The 16550-nt window shown below is 45.1% G+C and overlaps 1 protein-coding gene across 9 annotated transcripts in view; it reads left to right on the top strand.

The window, feature by feature from the left end:
- TXNRD1 (thioredoxin reductase 1) overlaps positions 1-16550 on the top strand; it is a 120715-nt gene that overhangs the window by 53674 nt on the left and 50491 nt on the right. For 2 of the 9 annotated variants that reach the window (XM_055328402.1, XM_055328406.1), the window contains exon 4: positions 2925-3034. The exons of 2 other annotated variants lie outside the window; for them this stretch is intronic. In XM_055328402.1, coding sequence (XP_055184377.1) covers positions 2925-3034 — 110 coding nt within the window. Of the gene's footprint in view, positions 1-715; positions 1593-2924; positions 3035-6257; positions 6338-13711; positions 16181-16550 lie in introns of those variants that run through there. 5 more of the 9 variants (XM_055328409.1, XM_055328410.1, XM_055328407.1 and 2 more) reach the window with 5 other exon arrangements.

The following is a 16550-nucleotide window of genomic DNA, read 5'->3' as shown; positions in this document are numbered from 1 at the left end:
AGATATGAACTATAGCAGCTCTGACCTGATATGAGTTTCATAGAAATCAATCTTTATCACATGCTTTCAGTACATTATTTCAAGTTAAATAATTTTACAGTTCCTCTCTATCTTGAGACATACCTTTGTAAGAAGCTGTAGTTTATATGCATTTTAGGGAGAAGTTTATGACCCTGATTCATGGATCATTATTGTGTAGATTAAATGAGCTAAGGTATATAAAACGGTTAACAGAGCTGGGCACAGCAGCCAGGAGGAAATGTTTTCTACTTTGGAGTCCTGGGTTTCTTGCCTTCTCATTATTCATCCTTTGCTCCTTACATCACATTGTTTCCCAAACACCTGTGCTAGACCCATTCTCTGTTCAAAGGACCCCAGAACAGGTGAGGCATGCACTTAGGTGAGCAACCACCATGCAGGGAGAGTGCCCATTTATATACGCCGTGTGTGTGTTTGCACACGTGCACAAATGTGCAGACGCTGAGAGGCTGTATACCAAACCTCCAACTTGTGCCTGGGAATGCACTCACAGGAGCAAATTGTGGTTGCCTGCCACTTCAGAGAAGGCGTGTCTTCTCCTAGCCTTAAGAAATCAAGTCCTTTCACTCCAGTGCGCTTCAGTTTGTCAGTATCCAAAGAAGGGGGAGAGACATTCGTTCACGCATTTATTTATTCATCAAATATTCCTAGCTACCTACTGAAGCAAGGTGCTGAGTAAGAATATGACTAAGCAGGAAGTATGAGAGAGCACGGCCCACCAGGGCAGCTGCGGGTGGTTTGGCATGGCTCGAGTCGATTTTACGTATTGTTTTCCCGAAAACAAACAGAACAAATCAAAACCTGAGTGGGTTAAAGAGGAAGGCTAGAAGGGGAAGTTAAGTGTTGGTGGGAATTTGTCACTTTTCAGGATTACTCGGCATGACTTAGATGTTTCTTCTAAAAGCCTGACAGATAACTTCCTTTGGGGAACTGCCAGACTGACTAATCTGTTACCTTAGGGCATTGGGTCCCAAACTTTGCTGTTCACGAGAATCACCCCGGGAGTTAAAAAACGACAACAAAACAAAACCAAAAAACCAAACAAAACCCTCAGATACCTGGGTCGCACCCACCACCCATGACCTCGGAGTGTCTGGGTGTGGGGACGAGGCGTCGGTATTTTTAAAGATCCTCTCGCGATTGCATTGGGCAGCAAAGTTCCGGAGTCACTGCCTTAGGGCAGAGCCGGGTTTGTGTGGTGCTTTAACCACTCTCCTCCGGGTTCCGGTTCCAAACATTCCTCACGTTGTTTTCGCTCCTTTGTCGGGTTGGGGGCGCTGTGAGCAGGAAGAGCAGGTGGAGTCGCCCAATTAGGAGGTCCCAGCCCGCAGAGCCCGTCGGCTGGGTCCGCAGAGCGGCACGGGAGTGGATTTCTGCTTTGTCATTCTGACTCCGGAGGCCCCGCCCGCTCCGAGCAGGGCGTGGTTTCTCGCGGCCGCGGGGAGCCCGCCGTCTCCGCCTCGCCGAGCCACAGTCCGCCGGGCCCGGAGCCGAAGCCGGGGAGCCGCCCGCGAGGAGAGCCTGGGGGCCGGGCGCTCGGGTTCACGCCAGCGGTGGGTTCGCGGGAGCCGGGCGGAGCGGCGGGGCCCTGGGCCCTGAGGCCGGGGGTGGGGGTTGGGTCCGGGAAAGGGGCGACGTCTTGAGGTGTGTGTGTCCGAGCAGGGGCGAAGCTTTCCTCGGGCGGTGAGCCGCGTGGCCGCCTTCGTGGCCGCGCGGGGGCGGCGGGAGCCTGCCCGGGGCGGGGGGAGGCCGCACTGCCCCCGGTCGGCCTGGCGGCTCCTTCCGCCAGCTGCCCGTAGAGCCGCCGAGCAGCGACGGGAAGAAAGGGGTTTGTAGCGGTTCCTACTGCGCGAGTATGGGGCCGTGGGGGCCGTGGGTGCCAGTGCGCCGCGCGACCGGGCCGACCCTCGACAGCGCGAAGGGAGTAGAAGGATCCACAGAGGCCTCTTTAAGATTTCCCCGGAAATCCCGAGTTGGCAAATCGTCTGCACCTCCCGGTTTACCTGCGGGGAAACCGAGGCTTGGAATCACGTGACTTGCCCCAGACCGAACCCGACGGCTGCGAGGGGGACCCGGCGCGTGGGTCGGTCGTCGGCAGGACAGGGTGGCGGCGAAGGGGGCGCGCCGGCCCCCTGGGGTCGAACCCTACCCTGCGGCGGACTCCCCTGCCTCTTGGGCTCGGGCGCGTGAGCTGCTCCGCGCCTGACTCTGCCTGCGTGGACGTCCTTGGGGGACCGCGGCGGAGATGCGTGTCCCCAGGGGAGGGCCGGCTGCCATTATTGTCGTCAGCCCGCCGTCAGCCCGCCGCACTTGGGGGTGTCGGTGCGGTTTCCGCTGAGGTGAGCGTAACTGGAGTCTATTTTTAATTCGGGCGCTGACTCACACCCTCACCGGAGTTCACCCGTTCGTAAAATTGGGCCATTAGCTCCCGGTTTGTCAGGCGAGGCGTTGCCGTGCGGCTGCCAGGTCCCGGACTGAAGCGCTCTGACAGGGCAGCGTGTTCCTAGTCCTGCCTCGTGGTCTCGAATCTGAAAGAAACCGGAGAAGTCGGCTCTGTACTCTGGGCAGAAGTAGAGTTCAGAGGCGCATTACAGAGGGGAGGGAGGCGGTTGACAGAGCGGAGGTGCCGCGGCGTGCGCTCTGGGACCTACCGGGATTCGGGATTCGGGGTTCGGGGTTCGGAGCGCCTGCCCCGGCCCCGGCCCCGGCCCCGGCCCCGCGGGCGGACCTCGGCGGTCGGGGCGGAGAGGGCGTGGCGGGGGGCAGCGGGGGGCAGCCCCGGGCTGCGCTGCTGCCGGCGCCCAAGCCCCGCCCCCGCCGCGCGCTTCCCGCCGCCGCCGGGCCGGCGGGGCTGACCCGGGTCCGCGTCTGCTCTTGTGTCGCAGAGGACGCCCGGGGCCTGGAACTAGCGCTCTGGGAGCTGACCTCGGAGACCGACGTGCCCGTGGTGTTCGTGAAGCGGCGGAACGTAGGCGGCCATGGTCCAACCCTGAAGGTAGGCGAGGGGCATTCGTGTTGTTTACTCGCCTGCTCGGGCGGTGAGCTCTGGCCGCCGAGCTCGCGGCCCCCCTCGGGGCCGGCGGGGATGCGAACAGCCCCGCACCGCGTGGGTCCCTGAAAACCTCCGAGACGCACCCAGCGGCCAGCTGGCGCGTCGGGGGGGCTCGATGGGTCGGCGGGTAAATTCAGAGCCGGAGAGGCTTGGAAGGAAATACGCAACTTCTTGTCTTTTAAGACACGTGTTCGGAAAATTTGTTTTCTCTTCTGCCTTCCTTTTGCCCCTTCTAGCCAGTCTAAAAACTTTAAAAGATATTTAGCGGCCGTGTGAACTGCTGAAAGTGAGTCGTTTTAAGAACTGAGAAAAGGGGATCAGGAAATGCCTATCTTTGTCCATCCCCTATCATCTTTCTCTTTAATTCTCTGGGAGGGAAACCCAGATGCCCCAGGGCCCTGGGGAGAGCAACCTGCAAGTTTCTCCAGTGAGTTTATTTCCCTTCAGTTATCTCTCCTTTTTTTTTTTTTTTTTTGACTTTTTTATTTATTTATGACAGTCCCACACACAGAGAGAGAGAGAGAGGCAGAGACATAGGCAGAGGGAGAGGGAGAAGCAGGCTCCATGCACCGGGAGCCTGACGTGGGATTCGATCCCGGGTCTCCAGGATCGCGCCCTGGGCCAGAGGCAGGCGCCAAACCGCTGCGCCACCCAGGGATCCCCAGTTATCTCTTTTCTAGCCCGGAGTTAACAGTTGGGAAGGGAGAAGTCCTTTCTTTGGCTGGTGGCAAGCGTGGTGGCACTCCTCCGGTAGGACCAGGCACCGTGGGGTGGATGAGTCATGGCCCTGGTACCGGCAGAGTGCTTGGAGACAGCTGCAGGATTGAGAGGATACCCAAGGGGGATGTTGTTCTCCATCAAGTGTGGTTGGTTAGCAGGTTAAAAAGCATCATAATCTCATCACCTTGATGCTTTTTTGCTCTATTTTTTTTTTTTTACTGATTATCATTTTGTTCTTGTTTGTGTAATTTTTAAGAAATGGAACTCATACTTGAGCATTACCTTCTTAGAGGTAAACCTGAGGCCTCCGTTAAATGTAAAAGTCTAGATATGTGCATGTTTAGGAAGAATATTCACAATTTGCATTTTTATTTACTACCTTTTCTCCTAAAAGATTCTTATTTACCATTTTTAAAGAATGGGTAATGGAATAGGAAATGGAGATAGACTTCAAAGACAAATAACAATTTTTTTTTAAGATTATTTATTTATTTATTCATGAAAGTAAGGCAGACACACAGGCAGAGGGAGAAGCAGGCTCCATGCAGGGAACCCGATGTGGAACTCAGTCCTCGGGACTCCAGGATCACACCCTGAGCCAAAGGCAGACAGTTAACCACTGAGCCACCCAGGTGTCCCACAGAGCAAATTAATGGAAAATTAAAAATTAAAGGATAAAAAGGCTTTTAGCTTGAGTTTCAAGTAAGATGAAACAAAGGCTTATTAATATTACTTTATGTCTGATCTGTTTTCTCCACCTGTGTCATAAATTTCCACTTAAAAAGTTATACGTGCACTTGACCTTTATTTAAATTCTACAAATAGTTCTGGTTTTAGCATCAGTGGGAATGAAAAGAATCAGTTTTTATAAGCTTTGAATCCACTTTTATTAGTATGATTGATGTTTTCAATCCATACGATTGTAGTTAATTTCAGACATTTAGTGAGATACAATGTCAAGATTGAGAAGTACACCACCCAAGTCTTAATTAAAATAAAGTCATTTAGCACATCATTTTTAAGTAAGCTTGTCACTCTCCTTTATATCATTTAACATTGGTTTCTAATGAGTACTAAGAAATGGAAGAAGAGACACAACAAAGTAAGGACTACTAGTTTGAAATGTTTGAATTTCCAGCCAACTGTTGCCCACATTTGGGGCTAAATGGAGGCTTCTGAAAATCTTTAGGGAACGTTGGGTTTGAGTGGAGAAAGGCATTTATTTAGTGGGGAATTAAGTGTTTATAGGATTAGTGTTACAGTCCTAAAGTCCACACTTTAAAAAAAATGAAGATTTTATACCTTAATTACAACCTAAATAGGGGAGAGGGAGCTCTTTAAAATGTCTGCTTTTTCCTTTCTCATTTCTTCCTTTATCTCCCTTTCCCCTCAGTAAACACAGTAGCAGCAGCAGCCACAGCAAAACCTACCTTGTTTTAAGGAACTATATTTCAGAAGACTAGTATATGGGCCACCTGCACAGAATCCCCCGCAGTGCTTATTAAACCTGCATGCCTGGGCTTTACCTGAGGTCTTAAGGAAACCCTCTGGAAGGGACTAGGAGCTGCCTTTTAACTTACTTTAAGCAAGTCCACTCAAGTTCTTTTTTTTTTTTTCCCCACTCAAGTAATCCTTAAGATATAAATATTACATTTGAGACTACTGTATGAGGTGGTTTGGTCAAGATTGGTTGCTAAATAATTAGGATGGGGGGATCCTTGGGTGGCTCAGCGGTTTAGCGCTTGCCTTCGGCCCCGGGCGCGATCCTGGTCTCCCGGGATGGAGTCCCATGTCAGGCTCCCGGCATGGCTGACGCCTGCTTCTCCCTCCTCCTCTGTCTCTGCCTGCCTCTCTCTCTCTCTCTCTCTCTCTCTCTCTCTGTGTGTGTCTATCATGAATAGATAAATAAATCTTTAAAAAAAATAATTAGGATGGGGAGGGAAATTGAGAAGAAAGAGAAGTGTATGAAATATGTTTATTGGCACACTGAGGACAGGATGACATAATGAAGACTAGTAGTTTGAGATAATAGACTAAAACTGGCACCAGAGTACTTAATTTCTTCAAGGCAATAAGAGGAGAGATGCCAGATATAAAGCAGTGCCTGCCTGATTGGCCTCCAGGTGAATTATGGAGACAGTTGTGGGCGGAGCTCCAGTATGATGCTGTTGCATTGAGGCTCCTGCCCCCCTGGTCTAGGCTGTGCATGTAGACACTACAACAAAGCCAGGTCTCCTTTCAAGCCTGACTTCTAAAGTTACAGGAACCAGATTCTTTAACTGAATAGACATCAGGAAATGAGTGGTAATTTAATAACTCTCCAACCATCCCCTTCCTTTCTTAATACTCTACCAAAATTGGCAGAAAACTATGTTTCTTTTGATTCCTTCCTGGGACATAATCCTTTTGGAGAGATTAGTGGTGTACCTGTTTTGACTGAGAGAAGGTTGAGGCCTGAGAGGAAATGGGAAGGACTCCTTTGAAGATGAGGGAAGTGAACGGACTCTGACTGACCTAAATAAAAAGGTAAGGGGCGAGGACTAATAAGATTTAGAAGAGGCCTGGATTGGGGGATCCCTGGGTGGCTCAGTGGTTTAGTGCCTGCCTTTGGCCCAGGGCGTGATCCTGGAATCCTGGGATCCCGGGATTGAGTACCACGTCGGGCTCCCGAGCCTGCTTCTCCCTCTGCCTGTGTCTCTGCCTCTCTTTCTCTCTCTCTATCAGGAATAAATAAATAAATATAAAAAAAAAAAAAAGAAGAAGAAGAAGAGGCCTGGATTGTTAGGACTGCAGACAAATTTCCCTGGGGCTGATTTGTGTAAAGAAGTTTTTAGAAGTTGTGAATTTGTGTTGAGACTCCACGCCTCTTCCTCCCCCTCGAACAAAGTGACAGCACAAGCCTCCTTGTTCTTCATCTGTTCTTTCACAGTAGTGTCAGTGTTCTGCTGGTCCTGGCTTTAGGTCACCTTTGGCCTCTCCTGTCTGTTCACTGGGTGAGGCCTGACTTTTTTCTCTCATACGTGCCCACTGCCTCTATTAACTTTTGCCCAAGCTCTTCACACATCCTCATTTCCTCTTGCCTAAAGCGCTTCAGCAGTCTCTCTATTAGGCTTTCTACTTTTAATATTCTCTCCTTCCCGTCTGCTGTTGGAGGCATCTCCTGATTGCTCCTTCCCTGCCCTTGGGTATGCATGCAGGGTACAGGGCACCCTCCCTCAGCTAGGTATTCTATATTCTCCAGGGTCTGACCCTGCCTGCTTTTCTGGTTATCTCCTGCTCTGCTCCCTTACCTACCGGAAGTGGGATTGCCGTCACAGCTAGAGTCCCTAAAATTTCCCTCTTTTGTTCAGTTCTTTATTCCGGTTTCTGATTTATCTTCCTGCTCAGACCCACCTTCCCAATTGCCTGTGTTAGAGTACAAGGCCAGATTTGCCCAATCTTTGCCGCGACCTCTTATCTCTGGAAAAGGGGGAGTCCTGCCAATTATAATTTTTTTGACTTACATATCAAAAGTGGAAAGTCATATTCTTTGTGCCTAGGATCCCAGGTCTATATTACAGTTCAGCAAATATTTAAACAAGCATGCCCATTAATAATAGTAACTACCATTCATTTGAGTATCTACTATACATTAGGCTCTCCATGCTATATAATGCCTAGGTGATTAAATTCTCACAGTAGTCCTGTGCAGAAGGGGTTATTATCTAGTTTTATAGATGAGACAGCAAGTTACATGGCAGAAGCAGGAATGGAATCTAGGCCTGTCTGAAATTCACTGTGTTGTACTCATACCTGCTGGCACTTGACTTCATTTTACAGCTACTAGGATACATGCCTGATCTCCCCAGTGTGATTGTGTGCTCATCATTCAGGCCTGAGCCCATGCAAATCTTGGTATTTCTGGCGTAGCTCTGGCAGATGGCTTTCATTCATTAAATGCTTGCTGAGTGGAACTGCATTCCTCTGTGCCTACCAAATTGTGTGTTCCTTTAGGACAAAAATTATTATTATTTTTGGTATCGTGTGTATATGTGGTTTTAACACCTAGTGTGCATTCAGTAAGTATTTATTGAATGAATGGATGGTGGTAGGGCCAGAGGAGACTCACTTCAAGTGAGATATTTAGCTACAGGGTATCTAATATTGAGAAGATGTCTGTATCTAACTGAGACCAACCCCTAAGATATTCTGGAGAGATTCTAGGCAGTGTGTATAGACAGTTTAGAATTTTAAAGAGCTGTATGACAGCAGCATTTTCTGCCTTCATTGTGTTATGCAGGTGTGTCCAGGTCAGTTTAGAAGGAAATCACATTACATTTATTTAGCTACTATTTATTGAATACTTGTGTTCTCAACTTTGGGCTAGGCACTGTCTTTGCTCTCTGTAACACAAATCTGTAGGGCAAATGTATATATTTTAAGATAAATTTGTCAAAGAATGTTTCTTTATAATTTTTTTTAATAAAGAGTGACAACCACTCTGTGTGGCAGAGAAGATGTCCAATAGACTCATTTTTACAAAGGAGGAAATTCAGACTGTGAAGAAAATAAATGGAAATTAATAAAGCACTAGTCTTGATTTGAGCCCAGGCTTCCAGAGTGAGTTCCTTCAAGGCTGCCTTCTTTAATACCCAGTACTTTCCTGCCTGTAGTCTATCAAAATAATGCTCCTGGTCATTGCTGACTTCTGAGGTGTGTCCTAAGAGAGTTGGTAATTGCTCTCATAACCTGAAAGGTTCTATTCTCAACTCACACCCTTGTTTATGTTTGTTCTTGAGGCCTCGTAAGTCAGTCAGGACTGGGTTTTCTGGTGACAGTGAAGTGTATGACTTTGACCACAGAGTAAGGGTGGAGGTTTTATGTACTCTTAAGTATTTAAATGCTTGGATCCGCATTATTCTGTGGCACTTGACTGTCATTTTATCTTTTACTTCACTAACAGTAAAGCCATATTACTTGAATAGAACAGTTATTTGAAGCCTCTCTTGGGTACTGTATGTGTTTGGTTTTGTTTTTTGTTTTGTTTTGTTTTGTTTTTTTAAGAATCTGCTAAAATCCAAGGAACCACTCATGAGAAAAGTGTACATAAGAATTTTGCATATAATCTCAGACTCTTAATAGACCTGGTTCAGATTATCTATCTAGTACTGGGTTGGTTTTTTGTTTTTTTTGTTTGTTTGTGTTTACCTCTTCAAAGTATGATGTGCACTTCCATTAGTTGAAACCACCTTAGTAGGTTTTTAAATTGCATTATATGGTAATTTTCTTTTCACTGGCATTAGTTATAGCGGGACATATTCCTGTATTCCTGCTTATGGATTTAACCTTTAAAATATTTTCCTGTTCCTAAAACAGCATTTAGGAGTGAGGCTACTGGTTTGTATACTTTTTTTCTGTTTAGTTCCTAATGTTTACTAATAAACATTTAGTACCTTTGGGATAATTTAAGGCTTACTAAGTGCCTACTCAGAGTTGAAAGTATGATCAGATCTGTCCCATAATTCTCATTTAGTACTTAACAGTAGCTTTATGGTGTGTAACTAGTAGTATTTCAGATGAGAAACCTGGAAGCTGAGCATTTAAGCCACCTACCTAAGAGAAACCTAGTAACTAATAATAGGTCAAGATTGGAACCTGGGTTTGCCTTCTTCCACTGTCCATGGTTATTTAAAAAATATGTATCTGCCTTGATCGTGGCAAAGCTTACCTTAAATACAAAAATACCAACCAAAGCAAAAGCATAACCTTAAGATGAAAGAGAAAATATACCTAATAATCCTGCTACTCTCACAAATCAAACTAGTGCTTTTGTCAGTAAGACTCTTCTCTGCTAAGTATAAAGTAGATACCCTGGCAGGATGAGAGAAGAGAAACAGCTGTGAAAGAAAGAACAGGAAAGTTCAGGGAAGTAGCTAATAGGCTAAGCATATCTGCTGTAGTGTGGGACTCAAACCTGATTGGTCCCTGGCTTTGGCCCAGAAGTCTCTGGGTCCATTATCGATATTAATCCTGCAGTAAAAACCCCACTGACCCTGTGTGAGTTCTTTTTTAATTTGGCTATAGAGAGGTCTGGAATCTGTGACATCCACCCCATCATGTTTGTGTTGAGCCCTGGTGTTGTGGGAGAGAGCCTAAGAGCTGGAAATGAATGATTCTGAACTTGTAGTAAAGGGGGACTGGAAAATAGAAAAAACTGAAGAGAAGAAAGGAGATGTTGGGCCATATTGAGCACTTGGCAGCAACTCCTTTTGAAAGAGGAAAAGGGGGAAGGGGAAGAGCCGAATTATCTTGAAGCCCAAGCCCTGTGTCATGGTGACCTGAACCAGCCTTCCTGAATGAGGAAAGTAGACTTTAGTGATTTCTTTGTAGTGCTAGTGCATGTTTGCTTTCTTTTACAATCCATAAAGAAGTTTACCAGCATAACAATTTATTGCTGTTTCTTCTTTTTAAGCTTAAGCTGCTTTTATATAATTATCATGAGTAATCGGACTTTAGGGTAGAAAATCACTATATAGTGATTTTAGCATTTGCAAGTATAGAAATCCCATTTTTTTTAAATGACTAAGGAAAATCATTAGCCTTGAGATTTGCGGTTTGTAGCGACATTTAAACTTTGAAGGCAGAGTTAAAAAGGCTGAATATATATAATGCAAATATGACTTTCTGAGGATGATGATATGTTACATGTTACTAAGGTCCTTAGGGATTGAGATCTAACTAGCATCTAATGAATGAATTCAGCATTGGAAATCACTGCTTAATAATATGATGCTTGTCTTGATGTGTTCTGTTGCTCTGAGCAAGTTGTGTGGGCTGTTATCTCCTGAGAAATCCCTGTAAATGGTACAAGTAATACTTTATAAGTAGGGTGGGAGAATTATTTTTCTAAACCATTTTGAAATTCTTAGATGAAAGCCTCTGTGTAGAGCAAATTGTTGTCTGCCTGTTTTCCCTCTGGTGAGACAGGAGAAAATAGACACCTTAGGGTGGGAAGGTTGGCTTGTCTTTTGGAGTTCTTTTATAAATTGCTTTTACTGAATGTGAAGAAGATAAAAGAACTCCCAAGAATATGGTTAACTAAAAGAAAATATTTTTCATTTTGGAACTTGTAATTAACTATGTCTCTTCATCTAAGATTTAAAACATTTAAATAGTTTGTAATTGGCCAGACTTGGGGAGGAAAATATGGCCCTTTGATGATACTAAGGCTAACCTTTGTTTTTCTCTTGCTTTTCCATTATTTCAGAGAAGAGTAAAGGTTGACTTTCTGAAAAGCAGTCAACTTTTATTTTCAGTGTGTTGGATCTATTTTTTCCCACTAATCTGTGAAATTAATCTTTTCTGCCAAATAACTTGGCAGTAGGTGCTGGAACAGTGTTTTCTTATCTACATTCATTTATACATTCCAATGTGCATATTCAGTTATGTTCATGTGAAAACAGCTTTGCTTGGAAGATTTAAAACCAGATTCTTGCTTTAGAGTAGTTCGGTCTAATACAGCAGGATAATATTTATGCATGAATAGCCATAATGCCTGGTGTTTTTGAAAAATGTATATTTTTCCCTCTGAATTATACCTCTACTTTAAAAAAACTGTGTGTGGTGGTGGTGGTGTGTTTTGGTGGCTTAGTTGAGCTTCCAAACTCTTGGTCTTGGCTCAGGTTGTGATCTCAGGGGTGTGTGATAGAGCCCTGTGTGAGGCTTAGTGTGGAGTCCGCATGTCCCTCTCCCATTGCTCCTCCGCCTCCTCTCTCTCTCAAATAAAATAAATAATCTTAAAAAAAAGAGAAAATTGTGGTGGATGAAGAGTGATATAAATAGGTCAGAGAAATTTAATACTAGGTTGTGCTAATGCATTTACAAGAAACTTTCTGCCAAAAACAAGGAAAAATGAACTAGTCTAGATGCATAGGAAGGAAGGTAGGGCTAGTTTACTTCCTAGTACCCTGAAACCAGAGTTGACAGGTGCAGTATGGTGTTCAGCATCCCCCCCAGCCCCCATTAAAGGGGCACCTGTTGAAGTGAAAAGCTTTTGATCCTGTGGGCTAAGAGTGCACTTTATTTTGTTCTCTTTAACAACAAAATATATTCCTTTTTTTTCCCCGGGGCCAACAAAATATATTCCTTATTGTTACATATACTTTGCTGCTTATGAAACCATTGAGCTAAACCCTTTCTCCCAACTGTATGTGAATTCCCAGTGAACTAGTGGGTGAATTTTCCAAAGTAGTCACTTGATTTGCAGCATTCACTTTCATACCCTTACATCAGATTTTTTTTTTAAGATTTTATTTATTTTTATTCATGAGAGACAAAGAGAGAGAGAGAGAGAGGCAGAGACACAGGCAGAGGGGAAGCAGGCTCCATGCAGGGAGCCTGACGTGTGGGACTCGATCCTGGTCTCCAGGATCACGCTCTGGACCGAAGGCGGCGCTAAACCGCTGAGCTACCGGCACTGCCCCAGATTGTGTTTAAAATCTTAATAGGTGACTGGGTGACGGGCACTGAGGGGGACACTTGACGGGATGAGCACTGGGTGTTATTCTGTATTTTGGTAAATTGAACACCAATAAAAATTAATTTATTAAAATAAATAAATAAATAAATAAATAAAATCTTAATAGCTTTGCTCACCTTTCAGGGCTTAGCTTTCTCTCCACAGTCTGTGGCTTTTAGCTTTTGGTAAGCTTCCAAATAAACCACTCTTTGCAGAGACTGTACCCACTTTATTCTTCCACCCTTGGGTGGTGGAGACCCAAAGGTCACTTGGGTAATGCCTGACATTCCCCCACCTTTTGCCCCTGCGTCAGCTCAGCCACTCACTTGCTGGCAACTGCCTCCTCTATTGGATGAAAGGGGTCTGGCTTCTGAGGGCCAGTGTAAGGTAATTAACCCGATATGCATTTGTATAATGAATAAATTCCAAACCTTGCAAATGAACTCTGAGAATTCGGCCTGTTTGTAGTGGACGTTCTGCAACTCACTATGCTTAGCATTATGGGCAGTTGACAGCAAAGCCAGATTTAGTTTTTAGAAACACACAAAAGGGATCCCTGGGTGGCGCGGCGGTTTGGCGCCTGCCTTTGGCCCAGGGCGTGATCCTGGAGACCCGGGATCGAATCCCACGTCAGGCTCCCGGTGCATGGAGCCTGCTTCTCCCTCTGCCTATGTCTCTGCCTGCCTCTCTCTCTCTCTCTCTCTCTCTCTCTCTCTCTCTCTCTCTTTCTCTCTCTGTGACTATCATAAATAAAAATCAAAAAAATAAAAAATAAAAACACACAAAAAAGAAAACTCCAGACTCTACCATTTAATCAGAGTAAAAACGAAAACCATAGGTTGACCTAACTGCAGTTATGTGACAGCAAGTGTCTCAAAGCGCAGGACCTTTAGTCCCTCCCCCTCCCCCTCAATTTTAAAATGTCGTAAGATCTTCAGGTATTTCTTTGAAAGCTAGAGGACACTGTCGGTAATCGCTAAAATAAAGCTGTCGTTTGAGCGGGTGGTGTTCGCCTGTGGAGGGGGGCCCATTATTGCTCGCGTTCTGCGTTCTACGCTGCCTGCCTGCCTGCCCCTGCTGCCGCGGCTGGTCGGAAACGCCGAGGGGTCTGGGCTCCGCGCTCCGCGCTCCGCGGCTCCGGGCCGCCGAGAGGCGGGGCGGGCGGGGGGCGGGGCGCGGGGCCTGGCCAGTGCGCATGGGCGGGCATCCTCTGCTCCCCCCCGACCCCCCTCAATTTCCGCTCCTGTCGGAAACGTCGCGAGGGCCGTTAGCTGAGTGTCCGTGAGTGCGCCGGCCCCGAAATGTCTGATGAAACAGGCTCCCGCGCGGGAGCCGTAGAGGAAGGAGAGGCGCCAGCGGGGACCCTCGCGGCCACTGCGTACTCTGTGTACTCGGTGAAACAGGCGGACGACGAGGAGGAGCCCATGAAAGTGGAGGTGGCTGATGGCTGCTCTGACGACCTCAGCTGTGGGGAGGCCGACGTAGACCCCAGCCTCCTGGAGCTTGCGGATGACGAGGACAAATGCCGGAAGATCCGCAGGCAGTACCGGCAGCTCATCTATAACGTCCAGCAGAACCGTGATGACATCGTGAACACTGCCAGCGACTCATTAACCGAGGCTCTTGAAGAAGCCAATGTCCTGTTTGATGGAGTGAGCCGAACACGGGAAGCAGCTCTCGATGCCCAGTTTCTTGTTTTGGCTTCTGATTTGGGTAAAGAAAAAGCAAAGCAACTAAACTCTGATATGAGCTTTTTTAATCAAGTAGCGTTTTGTGACTTTCTGTTTATATTTGTGGGTCTGAACTGGATGGAAGATGATGAACCTGGTGAACTGAGTGGCTGTGATGATAATATAGCTCTTTCCTTCTGGGAGACAGTACAGAAGGAAGCAACATCCTGGATATTGCAAGCTGAAACATTTCACTTTATTTTCGGTTCATTCAAGTCCAAACCTTCTGCACCAAAGCCCCGACTTGAACACCACAAAAAAGCTCACAAAGTAGAAGAAAGTGGGGATATGCCTACAAAGCTGAGGAAGTTGGACCTGAGTAACAATCAAGAAGCAACGGAAAAAGAAGTAGAGAGAATCTTGGGATTGTTGCAAACGTACTTTCGAAAGTATCCTGATACTCCTGTGTCCTATTTTGAGTTTGTGATTGATCCAAACTCTTTTTCTCGTACTGTGGAGAATATATTTTATGTTTCTTTCATTATAAGGGATGGTTTTGCGAGAATAAGGCTTGACCAAGACAGGCTGCCAATATTAGAGCCGATTAATATTAACCAAGTGGATGAGGGAAATGATCCCAGTTCTCATGGCAGGAAACAAGGAGTTATATCTTTAAGTTTACAGGACTGGAAAAATATTGTGGCAACTTTTGAAATTTCAGAGGCTATGATCACAAACTCATACTAGGGATTTTTGTTCTTAGTATAGGCTGCATTATCTGACTTTCCTAATATATCTCAAAATGGAGAGTAAAATCCAAGCAGAAGCACATACTGTATTTCCTGTAGAATGAAAAAGTGTTTTCAGAAACACCAGAAATTGTTTTACTGTGCAGTGTATTTTTTTTGGTACTTTATAAGGTTGTCGTGATCTTCTGTTAAAAAATATTCACGTGCATGTTTGCAAGATTTTTTGAATGCCCTTTAAGTCTTTATCAATAAAAATCAGTTCTGAATTTCATAAGTTAAAAGGCATTTGATAATTTACCAAAAATATCAATTTTATGATGCTCTATGATACTGCCTTGCTTCCTCTGTTAGAGGGAACAAAAAGAATCCCATATGGGGTTCCTGACAAGGTTAGGGGAAGCTGTAAAAAAAAAAAAAAAAAAAAAAGTTCAAGGAAGACTTTATCCTTAGGGCAGTGAATAAGCAATGTTAATGCTGCAGAAAAAAAAATCTAGATGCCAAGCTTCATTGCAAGGAGGATTCAGTATGATTAATGAGTGGATATCTATATTCTAAAGAATTTTCCTGTGATGAGACTTATCTACTGTAGAGTCATTCTACCTTTGTCAGGTGAGGCATCAATTAAGTGTGTGCTGAAAGGTGAGCAGCGATTAGTCAAAGATAGGAAAGGTATTCTAGGCAGGGGAATACAGAGGCCAAATACATGGAATTACAAGAAATAATGGCACCAGAGAATCAGGAGATTTGGTGTTCCATTTGAATGTTAAACTGAGCAAAAATTGAATTACCTTGTTATTAGTATCCTCAGAGGTAGAAGGTATTTTTTTTTTCAAACACAAACCAGTTAGAGGCTTTATCTACTTGGTTAATTTCTTCTCTAGTCTCTAATTTCCAAACCCTTGGTAATTTCTGCTAGTGCACAGAGTGACCTTCAGAATCAGTGGTGTTTCATTATGTTACAGCCTTGAAAATTCCCAGTTCAATTTTGTTTCTTATTTGGGCTTTAAATGCCTGGAAACAATCTCTCTTTATACTGACATGTGTAATTGGGGATCCCTGGGTGGCTCAGGTGTTTAGTGTCTGCCTTTGGCCCGGGGCATGATCCTGGAGTCCGAGGATCGAGTCCCGCATCAGGCTCCCGCCATTGAGCCTGCTTCTCCCTGTGCGTGTGTCTCTGCCTCTCTTTTCTCTCTCTCTCTCTCTCTCTCTCATGAATAAATAAATCTTTTAAAAAAAATGAAATGTGTAATTGACTTCCCCAAATGTTCTTTTATTTAACCATGAAAGCTTTTTTTTTTTTCTTTTTGTTGCTTGCAGTTGTTTTAAGGTTATAAATTACAATTTTATTTTGAGGTTATACCAAAAATTTAAGTTTTTAAGAAAATAACTTTGAAGGTACAGAGCATGCCTAAATAAGCTGCTTTTCTTCCTTTCCTTCTTCTTTTCTTCTTGTTCTTTTTCATAGGCTCCATGCCCTATGTGGGGCTTCAACTCAGGACCCAGAGATCAAGAGTCACATGCTCCACTGACTGGCCAGGCAGGTGCCCTGTAGGCTGCTTTCTTGATCCATAAGGGAGCTTAATCTTTGGTAGTGAATTTTGCCCTTAGGCATGATTTGGCAAATGGAGAAGTATCTGTTTTCCATAGAAGTAACAATAAATTTTCCTAAGTCTAGTGTGGTACAGGGAAGGGAAGTCCAAAGACTGAATAAATGACATCAGGATTGACAGGAGCGATCTTAATGTATGTGTGGGGAAGATTCTTCAGTAATAGTTGTTTTTAGCCAAAAGCCAGATTTCTCTTGAAACTTGCTCAGTTTTCTA

This window comes from Nyctereutes procyonoides, unplaced genomic scaffold (assembly GCF_905146905.1).
Source record: "Nyctereutes procyonoides isolate TBG_1078 unplaced genomic scaffold, NYPRO_anot_genome, whole genome shotgun sequence".
Classification (NCBI taxonomy): domain Eukaryota; kingdom Metazoa; phylum Chordata; class Mammalia; order Carnivora; family Canidae; genus Nyctereutes; species Nyctereutes procyonoides.
This window is presented reverse-complemented; position numbering and strand designations above follow the sequence as displayed.